Below are 10,637 nucleotides of genomic sequence, written 5' to 3'. Positions count from 1 at the left end.
AAATACTATTCACGTCAAATTAAACGTACTTATACGTATAATATAATGAATATACATTTTCATCGTCGAAGTATAATAAATTTGCTTCAACTACTTAGCCATGCTTCTTATACTTTTGGGAAGATTTGATATGGAGCCTTTGTTAACGCTAGCGGCTGTCGGCCGCATGAAACTATGACTTTGCACGATGTTACTAGCTCGAGGCTGCAGTAATCGGCTTCGACCAGTTCCCGCAAGCCTTTCAGGAGTTAAGCGACTTTGCTGCTGGGAATGAGGCTCTATACTGCTGCTGCTGCTGCTGCTGCGAGATGTTACCACCGGCCGATTTCTGAAGTTACTTCCCTTCGAAGAATCCGACGCACTCACCTACGAATTTATTCACATTTTTATTTTAATTAATACTGTCTAAACCCACCATAATTTAAAGTGTAATTGAAGTTATTTCAAATTTTGTCAAATCCTTCAATATTTAATAAATCTCTGCTATCGAATAAAATAGTTGGATTTTTGTAACTAACGTAAATCGTAAATATAATAAGCTTATTATTCTGAGAATAAAAATAAGTAGGTACATTTGAAAGAGAAAACCGATATCAATAAAAACATTAAATTATGTGTAAAAAGAATAACTCGAAAAGCTTGATCACATAAAATAAGGTATGAATTACAGTCAAATAGTACTAATGGATTAACCGAGAGAAAAAATTTTGGAAAACGGCCCAACAGTTTTTGAATAACCGCAGTCCTAACAAGCAATTTCATGTATAGTAGTGAAGACTACGATCACAGTCGTCAGGCAAGCGATCTCGTGTTATGTGAGTGAAATTAACGTTGCATCCTCTGAGGCGTAAATTTTTAAAACAAATTGCAGGCCACTTTTGTGAGTTTGTACTACAAACTAAGTCAAGGTTGGTCAAAATTGGATCAGTTGTTTCTGCGTCAATTCGAAACAAAACCGAACACCCTACATTTTTATTAATGGTGTATATAAATGGAGGAGAGGAAAATGAATCATGAAGTGACGGTTTCTAGGTTCTCTACAGTTATAAATCAAATAACTGCAATTCAATTACATACTTGCCCTACCGAAAATGTTCATCTGATAAATCATAAAATGTTATGACCGAAATCAACGTATAATTTATTATATTATTTATGCTGTAAATTCGAGAAAAATGTATAAAAAATCACGTAATAAATTACAAAAGCAGGAATCATCAAATATACTAGATCAAAAATCATATAATAAATTACACGTTTATTTCGGTAATAACATCATATGATTCAAGACATGATCATTTTCAGTAGAGAGCCGCAGTTTGCCCTAAAAGGTGAAACGCCATGGCACGCTAAATGCAGCATAATTATTTTATTCGAATACTTATTTTGTGAATCAGCCTTACCAATGCGGGCTTCGGAACACTCCGTACAGCAGGGCCGATGCTGCTGCCACTGCTGCTGCTCCGACTAGCCGGAATCCTGCTCGTTCCAGTCCTCTGATTTGTGTATTTCCTTACACCGTTGTTGTGAACCGGTGAAACCGGAGACATGGATGGGCTTTTTCGAAGATCCGTAGTTAGAGCCCGAATAGCCGAAGTGTATCCACCGAGTTGGTGATGGCTGGGAGCCATGTTGCGAACGGTGTTGACCGACGTCGAGCTGTTGAGGGAGCTCCTCGAGCTGCGGAGGCTGCTCCTCGAGCTGGATCGTTCTACCTCGTTCCTGGAGTTCTTTATTTTCGGTGTCTCTGCCCGCTCGAGACTCCCCGTTCGTTTTGGCGGATACCTGGTCTTTTCGGCTCTGGGCTTCATAGAGGCAGTCCGCTGGGCGTACGACTGGAGCTTTGATGCCTGTTTGACGGCCTTGGCCTTGGAGCCGACGTTCCTGTCGTCGGTCTCGTCGTTGCCACGCTGTATCTTGGGCGGCAATGAATTGTGCGCCGAATCCTGAGCGTCTGTTTCGTAATTACCACCGGACGAAGTACCCTGGCTAAGCGTCTCGGAAACGAGACTTTGCGTCTCCTCGAAACCTTCGTCGTTGAACTCCTGCTCCACCTTGGCCTTGCTGACCGGGTTCGAGGTGACGCTTATGTCCGGAATAAACTTAGTCTTAAACATCGATGTCTGCTTTGGTTCGTTTATTTGGATTTTGTTATCTTCGTTCGTCGTCAGACAGGCTTCAGCGCTTACGCGCAACGCCTCCTTCACTTGGCTCGGGTCTATCATGCTTCTGTTGCGTTCTCGGTTCGGAATGGCCCTCGCCTGATCGACCACCATCACCGAAGGCTCGCGTGGCCGGGTCTCCTGCATCACGGGGCTCAGCACGGTGTTCGTTACCGGGATTATCGGCGCCGGTTGCATGACCAGACTTCCGCGAAGGCTGGCCCTCTGCGACTGCACGTTATTCGATGGAGTCCGCGCAAGATGCTGCAGGTCCTCTCCGGACTTGGTTATTTCCTTCAGAGCCGTGTTAATTTCGTCCTTTTTCCCCGCGCTTCGTTGCTGCAATCTGCTCTGCCATATGCGTAGCAGCGGGTCTGAGTCTTCGGTCTTTTGGTCCTCGGACGTTAACAACAGCGACCTCGGCCTCTGCGGCTTTTCTTGAGGCACCTCGTTCGTTGGCGACTCGATTTCCGGCTTGTTCTCCTTGTGAAGAATCGCGTCCTGGTTCTTCTTGTATCTTCGCGTCCTTCGCGTCGCCGAATACCGATCGAAGTGACCGTTCCCCTGATCTACGGGCGGATTCGTTATCTTCAACTGTGGAACCTTCGATTCTCGCGCCTGCAATGAACTGCTGCACCGCTCTCTGCGGCACGGCTCTTTCTCCACTGGTTTTACTTCTCGAGGAGGGCTAAACACTCGCCTCGTCGCCGGGGGTGTCTCAATATTATCCGAATCAATCTCAATTTTGTCACTTATTTGATCGTCTGTTGACGTGTTGTTCTTTCCTCCAGGCTTCGTGTTCTTTTTCTGACTCTGCTGGCTCTGCAACTGTTCAAAGTGATCGCTCGTTTCTGCAGATGTCGATGTTTTCGTGGGCGCACAGTACGGTTGGCGAATGTATATCGTCAAATCATCAGGCGTTTGTGAATTCGCTACAGAACTGATTATGTTCTTTTTACGCTCCTCTTCTCTTATCGCCTGAAATATCAGTTGATTTGTTAGCAACACGTGTGATAGGCTGCGAACCATTATTAAGGGGTTGATTTTCATGATTACCTGTAAAGTGCTTGGTGCCAGAACATTTTCCATGCTGGACCTTAAGTTGAGCCTCTTCAGATATCGGGGATCAGCTTCTTCCGAACTGTTTGGCACATTCAATGTGGACTTTCGCCAGAGAGACTTGTCCTTTTGAGGGCTTTGCGGTTGGGCTTCTGAAAGTTAAGGAAAAAGCATTTAGCACAGGTACACAAGGCAGTGTTGCACGTTAAATGGTTTATATTCTGCACCTTCTATGGCTTCCATGGTTCTCATCACGTCGCTTTCCTCGACATTTGGACGCCAGTCGGAATAAACTCTGGTATATTCCTGCTGCACTGGTTTGTCCTCAAATACGACATTCATCGTCGAACTTTTGCCTTCGCTACCTACAGGAAAACATCGAAAAAGTAACCACGTGTAATTTGTCGACCAATGAAAATTGCCTTGTAAATTATGGAAGCTAATTAGGGAGTGTAAATTCGTACCAGAATCTTCGAATGATCGACGATTTGCCTGTAGCTGACGTGCTCGACGTTGAAGATCTTCACCGGCTCGTTCTTCCTTCTCATTTTCGGATAACCATGCTTCAATTTTCTGCCGCCACGCCCTTCTGCAATTTTAAAAAAATTTTAATGAATCTCATTGAGCAATTAATGCATCGAATGCCTGTCAGATTAAAAAAAAAACTTGCAAAGGGCTGAGTGCAAAACTGTAACGGTCGTTATATTGAGGAATTGTCGCTATACCCGGTTGGCTTCGTTTCTTCTTCCTGTAGAAATGGTTTGTTTTCCACGAGTGGCGATGGCGAGTTTGGACGTTCACGATCTCCGGAGAAATCTGCATTCAACAGATCCCCGCGTCGTGGTTGTCCTCGAGCTCTGCGGGCCCAGGATCGATCTAAAGAATATTCGGCAGTTTATTAATCCGACGAGCATTCCATGTATTGCCATTTCTATATGATTTAGGCAAACTCATTCGCTACAAGATAAACATACCGAGACTTCCCCACGACTTTCGATCCCTTATGTTATCGTTACCAGAGGTCCTCAAGAAGTCCATCAGGTTACCTTCGTCCTCTTCAGACGGTACTCGACTTCGTCGACGGCGGAGGCTTCCGTTAGGAGTGATATCTGTGCATTCGAGCCAAAACCGCGATAAAGGATACTCGGACAAAAAAAAACTACCTCAAAGCCGTTGTCGTGTGCTTTCATTACCTGGAGAGTAAGTATCTTCTTTGCCCATATTCTGGTCCGGTCCTCCAGAGCAGGAACCAACTCGGGAACGAATTCCTTGAGCTCCCGACAGAGAGACATCCTCCTCCGACGTGACACCTCCGTTTTGAAGTCGTCTCACCTAGTTAAAAGCAATTAAAGAATAACTGGCTGGTATTCGGTATATTCCAGAATTGCATTCTGAATAAAACGAATACCATCGACGTACGCACCTTGACGTCACCTCGATTGATCTGTTTCAGCGGGAATCCGGCGTGAATGTCGTATAGCAAAGAGTCAATTATATTCGTCTCTGATTCTGAACCTGGGGTTTCAGCTTGATTACATACTGTAAACAAATTCAACGAAAATATGTAATATTAACAGATTAGAGGTACTGTAGTAGTTATTCTAATATTACAACATTGCCAATTGATATTTATCGTGCTGGTGATTTTTGTTCTTATGAAATCGTTCAAGATGTTGACATATACGAATTCTAGCTGGTCCGGTATTGCTTATTAAGATTTCAGGTATCGCGTACTTGAACACTGATTAATTTTACCTTTAGTATTTTATTAGTCTCGCGGGGATGCAAAACTGTTATCTGCAAATTCGAGTCAGTTTTCACTATCAGAAAAATAAGTCATCTATCTTAGTGTTGAAAATCTTTAAAACAATTACAAAGTAACAGCAGAAACTTGCTTTTAATATTTTTCAAAAAACCACACTGATTTATACTGATATTTTTTAAACAAAAATTCGGTCAAGTGCTCAACTGTACAAGAAAAATGCCAAATAATATCACTGTTTTTGCATTTCTCCAAACTAAACTTGCAGACTCAGATGAAATAACATTTTGGATTTTTTGAACACGAAGCGATTCTATTATTACACAATAATATTGTCGAAACTGTTGCCAGTCAAATGAACCAACTATTGGTATTTTGACATTTGTTTACTAATCAAGGATTGAAACTGCACAATAATTTTTATCATTGTGTAATTGTTATTAAATAGCGTAGACTGCAACAATGCTGGTAAAAATATCTCACGTAAACGTTTCTTCGCTGTTAATTGTTGTTCCCTCTGCCTTCGCCGGGTTTTTGCTTGTTCCTCTTGCATTCGGCGACGTTCATTCTCAGCGATCGCTTGTTTAAATCGCTGACAGAACTGTTGAAATACCCGGAAACATTCCTCTAGCTTGAAGGAGTTTATATCTTCGCAGAAAAACTCAGCTAGAGTTCTACGTACCCCTTCAAGTTCTTCCATATCTCTTTTCAATGCTGCCATTTCTCGTTCAGCAATCTAGAATGGATTTCCAGTTATTGAAAAAATATTTTAAAAGTCGTTTGCTGCAACGCTATTTTGTTGCTAACCTTGAGAAACGGTGCCATTTGTTCCTGAATGTCATGATCAGTACTCGGAATATTGATTTGGTTTTTAATATTCTTTATTTTTGTGTCCAAAGAGTTGAATTCGTTACTCAGTTGTTCTACAGTAGTCCTATAAAAAACAATAAAATATTTTTATGGTCATTATTCGTAGATACGATTATTGTAAAAACATTTTTGTACAAATGTACACTTATCATCGGTATCTCCCACTCAAATTTCATCAAATAAAATTGCTCTTCATTACCTTGTGGCAGCTTCCAACGCCTTCATGTCGTTTGTGAAACACAACAAGTCTTTTCTCTTCTTCTCCACTTGCTGTCGAAAAAAAAACTGTCTTAACATCCTACAATATTTCTAGAATCATGATGTGAATTAGGTTTTCTAAATACGATACGATCACAGTCTTCCATGAACATGCTGTACCAAATTTGAACTTGCATCAAATGCGTCAAATCACCTCATGGCTCATTACGCAAACAAATGTATCTAATGTTAAAATGCTTTCAACTGGACTGATTTCAAGTGATCTGTCGTCTGTTATCGTTTGGGTCATTAGTATAATAAGAATCTGATGACAAGACAAGATCGTCATGCACAGCTGATACAATATTTTACTCACCAATGCCACATAGTGGATCAGATTCATGCCGGGCTTATTTGCACGTATTTCCGTCAACTTTTGAAGCGATGATAATTTTACACCTGCAGCATTTCCAGCGTAACCACCCTGTTAATAAAAAAATTTAATTAAGTATCTGACTGGTCTTTTTCAGACATTTAGATGAATTCAATGGCGTTCGGCAATTTGATTCCATCTGTTGGCGGTATCGTTGGAATTAAAATTGTATCGAACTCTTACAGAGTTGAGAAAATTTCCTGCGACAAGAACCATGTACAAAACTTCCTGTAGCGGTTTATTCGTCATGAGATCCTCACCAGCGAGGATCATGGAGTTTATACTTGGTTCAAGGTAGCTCATATTTGCAGCGAACTCCTCTTTCAACAGCATGCATTCTATACGAAGTTTATAGCTGCAAGTTAAAGTAAACAGTCAGAGAAGTGTTCCCACTAACATCTCGGGACGTGATATGATACTTGGATAATAAATATCGCATACTTTGGCACTTGGATAAGTTGAAGAAAAAATTTCTCTGCATTTCCAAGCTTCGATCGATCACCGTCAAAGCATTTCAACATTTCCAACTCATCAACTTCGGGCAATATCTTCAACAAGCCACGCAGTTTTTCTGCGCCAATGTCGTCATGGCCACCTTCTCTTATTAACTGTATTATATCCTCATTGGAGCTAATAAATGTAATTGTGACTGTGAGTAGAGTTTCTTTACTTTATGACTGATCCACAATCCAGACTTACCTCCGAAACTGCTTTAGAAATATGTTCACGTTCAGGCTCCTCTTTCCGTCCAACAACGTGATCTGTCAAAGTCACGAATAGACACAGTGAATTACTTACATCGCTGAATGTTTTTCGTCAATTATTACTTCAAAGATTCAGTAAATGCATTTTAAGCGTTCATGGGACAATTTTTCACATTTCGAAGCAGCAAATCGAATATACTAATTGATGCTCAACAAGAGAACAGCAAAGTGTTCGGGTCTTTGATTTCATTCGTAAACAGTATGCTTCCGAAAGAAGGAAAGTATACATAGCATTTGAAAATTGTTCCATCTCATTTGCACAGTTAACCATTCTTCTCAACGTATGCTACCAGCTGTCAAAGGGTGAATAAAATCGGTGACCCAGAGGTCAAAGTCACCCGTCGTAAGCTTTACTTCCAAAAGTGTGTACGATAGATACTGATCAACAGCCAGACTCAATTGACGAAACTCCGGAGTATGATTCGAAAACGTAACTTGTGTATTATCATAACGAAAGAGAATATCCATAAGCATCCAACCAACTGGTATAATTACCTCAGAAGGTTCTCTCCGTCTTTTCTCAGTGTCGACGCCATACGCGGCGAAAGTCGTAGAGAGAGTAGCGGGAGCGACCATGGGTGGCATCTGCTGACAAAACAGGCCCTCCATCTCAGCCCAGTCAAGGTCAGTCATCGGTGAATTCTGATGGTTGTTAGCGACGAGTGACCATATGTTCCTCTTCCCGATGACCTTGTCGTTAGGGATCTTGTTCCAGTTGATGGTTTTCATCTTGGTCTTCGGTGTCGGTATTTCCTGCTGAGGCAAAAGCTTGGCATTGTAGTTTGGCGGCTCTGGGGTTCTGGACCTTGCCACCTGGGGAACCTGGAGCGGCGGTGGAACTGGCGGCGGTCGATGCAGCCCTGAATTACAGCCGCTGCTGTTTTCCGCCAGTAAAAGGGGTGGCAATGGCGGCGGCGGTACCACGTCCATGACGACACTAGGCCCACCTGGAATCGGTAGAGGCGGCGGAGGCGGCGGAAGCGGCGGAAGTGGAGGCACCGAGGTCTTCCGTGACGAGTTGCATGTCTGGTCACCACCGCGACCCCAGCAGCATAAATTTGTCTGCTAAAACAGCGGTAATTATAAAAATCGGTCGCGGTTTCAGACGGATTGGAAAGCCCGGACGGCGTAGCCGCCGATTTTTCTCCTGTCATTCTTCGATCGAGCGAATGCGAAACACGTGCGTTCGGAGACACCGACTGCCTCGTCTATAGCTTTGCGACTCTGACCAACTTGTAATGCATGAAAGTGGCCCAACGATTGTGAAATCAACGAATGAGTAATGGGACTGAATAGTGATTGACAGCCGAGTGACAACCATGTGATAGAACAGAATGGTACGGAATATAGTCGCGCGTGCGGTGCTTCGTCGGACTTAATCCCCAAGGAACAAGAACGTGGTGTGAAGGTTCGATGAATGAACAACATGCCGGTGAAATGAGAGATTGTCGAAAGCAGGTCAACATACCGAGTCGTATTTTTACTTCATATTCCCCGAAATTATGTAGTGTAATAAGGCAAGAGCATGTGTAGCCTTGCGAAGATAACGGTACGGAACAATTCATCTTTTACGTAACAACGCACCTGCAGACTAGGTGATCGAAGAAGTTTCGTCGCGTCTTCTCTGTTCTCCAAAAGAGTCGCTCTGTGTACCAGAGTTTCCGCAGTGTCCCAGGCTAAGTCACTGGCGGGTTCCTTAGGGTCTATACGGAGCAAGTGCTGCAGGATACTAAGAAATGGTATTTCTTGTGGAGTGTCTGCAATCTGTACGTACGAAATATTTAAATCACGGTGCAATCCGCAGTCCAGTTAGATCGGAATGTCGGTGCCAGAATCTGAACACAGTACCTGCTTCAGTATAGCGTAGAAGATATCCAAATGAGAGGACAAGTCAATGCCCGACGGACCCTGAAGAGATTGTTCCTCGTCACTCTCTCGTTGTTCGTCAAAGACATCCAGCTGGACTTGGAGATCCGGCACGCGACTGGATTCTTTTCTAGAATATTGTTATACAGAGCGGGGTAACTCGGCGAGGAAATCCGTTAAAGAGTTGCTTTGCTAATCGTCAAGGACGCGCACTTATCCTTCTGCACGATTCAAATGTTTAAACCAAACGAGACAAAAATAGTATGCTCCATACGTATAATCGTGACACTCAATTATCTTCCTTAACACCAATTGCATAAGTCAAAAGTGTCCTGTTACTTGATTCGTAAAGACGACACGTTACGCGCGTGTCGTAAATTGTGTTAACGCATCAATCCGACTTTCGATCATGAATACTGAAGTCGTAACAAAGAAACTAAGTGAGAAATTAAATCGTTTATAATAACAGAGAGAATGGTGAAAAATCGGGTTCTAAATCTAAATTAAACGAAGCCAATTCATGATTTCTTTTCCACCTTCAAAGGAACCGAGGTGTTTATTCTTGCGTACGCGCGAGTTCCGAGGTTTCTATAGACGCCTTACTCATCCCATAGACTCGAATCTAGTCTGCTGGCAAAAAGCCATCGGGTGTCTGGCGGTTTAGATCTCAGCTCGATCCAATTTGGGAAAATTTTCATTGCACGCGGAATAGAAGTGTAACATTAATACGGCTAATTATCAAAGTCTTCTATAGCAAGAGTGAATAAAGTATTAAAGCTCACGCTAGATCTGGGCTACCTTTCTAGAGTATTGAACGTTCCCGAGCAATGGATTCGAGGTGCTCAATGCCTTGAGTTTTATGGATAAATAAGTATATTTGCATGGGTTCTGGTTGATGTTGTAATCTTCCTTTTCACCTTCGCACCTTGTGTAATATATTTCCACATTGCATTGTCAGTGAAGGCATTTAGAAATCACGAACAACAAATTAGGAATATATGCAAAATCAGTCTAGTGGATAAGTGTCACGTTAGGCTCGACAATAAGCCACACATGTCAAAACCGTAAGTCTGTGCTTCACGAATGTACTTTCAAGACGGTCAAATCTGGGAAAAGAAGTAGAGTGACAAGTAAGAAACGGGTGTATGAACACGCGTCTGAAAACGACTCTTCCAAGCTACGAAACATTCCAAATCACCCGAAGTACCGATCGAAAACTCAAGTTGTCACCAATACCGATTCACTACAAGTAAAAACTAATATCAATGAGTGCGAATATACGAAGCCTCGAGTTATCGACTTACCAAGATAAATTCATTCATCCCTCAAGAACTTATTATCAGAGCCCAATGTTAGCGATAGTTTGAGTTTTCGATCCAGCTTACGAATCAATCGAAACTTCGGTAGGTGAGATTACAAGAGTTTCCTAGGACGGCTTGCAACTGCTGTCGGTATAATCGAAATACAAAGCAAGCAAATTGTGAATGTAAAATTTGCCAATTATCCGCAACTGTTACGCATGA

At 42.5% G+C, this 10,637-nt stretch overlaps 1 protein-coding gene across 2 annotated transcripts in view; it reads right to left on the bottom strand.

Moving 5' to 3' along the window:
• Positions 1-5: 5 nt before the first annotated feature.
• LOC124181389 overlaps positions 6-10,637 on the bottom strand; it is a 32,911-nt gene continuing 22,279 nt past the window's right edge. Inside the window, exons 6-24 of one of the 2 annotated variants that reach the window (XM_046567918.1) lie at positions 9,097-9,244; positions 8,833-9,012; positions 7,744-8,313; positions 7,184-7,245; positions 6,926-7,114; positions 6,668-6,839; positions 6,428-6,535; positions 6,053-6,123; positions 5,791-5,917; positions 5,467-5,719; positions 4,645-4,760; positions 4,415-4,553; positions 4,196-4,330; positions 3,947-4,097; positions 3,686-3,810; positions 3,449-3,586; positions 3,219-3,373; positions 1,404-3,140; positions 6-366 (exon numbers count right to left, since the gene is read on the bottom strand). In XM_046567918.1, the coding sequence (XP_046423874.1) occupies positions 91-366; positions 1,404-3,140; positions 3,219-3,373; positions 3,449-3,586; positions 3,686-3,810; positions 3,947-4,097; positions 4,196-4,330; positions 4,415-4,553; positions 4,645-4,760; positions 5,467-5,719; positions 5,791-5,917; positions 6,053-6,123; positions 6,428-6,535; positions 6,668-6,839; positions 6,926-7,114; positions 7,184-7,245; positions 7,744-8,313; positions 8,833-9,012; positions 9,097-9,244 (4,852 nt within the window). In that variant the 3' untranslated portion in view covers positions 6-90. The remainder of the gene's footprint in view (positions 367-1,403; positions 3,141-3,218; positions 3,374-3,448; positions 3,587-3,685; positions 3,811-3,946; positions 4,098-4,195; positions 4,331-4,414; positions 4,554-4,644; positions 4,761-5,466; positions 5,720-5,790; positions 5,918-6,052; positions 6,124-6,427; positions 6,536-6,667; positions 6,840-6,925; positions 7,115-7,183; positions 7,246-7,743; positions 8,314-8,832; positions 9,013-9,096; positions 9,245-10,637) is intronic. The other variant, XM_046567920.1, reaches the window with a different exon arrangement.

Source organism: Neodiprion fabricii, chromosome 4, assembly GCF_021155785.1.
Source record: "Neodiprion fabricii isolate iyNeoFabr1 chromosome 4, iyNeoFabr1.1, whole genome shotgun sequence".
NCBI lineage: Eukaryota > Metazoa > Arthropoda > Insecta > Hymenoptera > Diprionidae > Neodiprion > Neodiprion fabricii.
The sequence above is the reverse complement of the archived record's forward strand: the minus strand, read 5'-3'. Positions and strand labels throughout refer to the sequence as shown.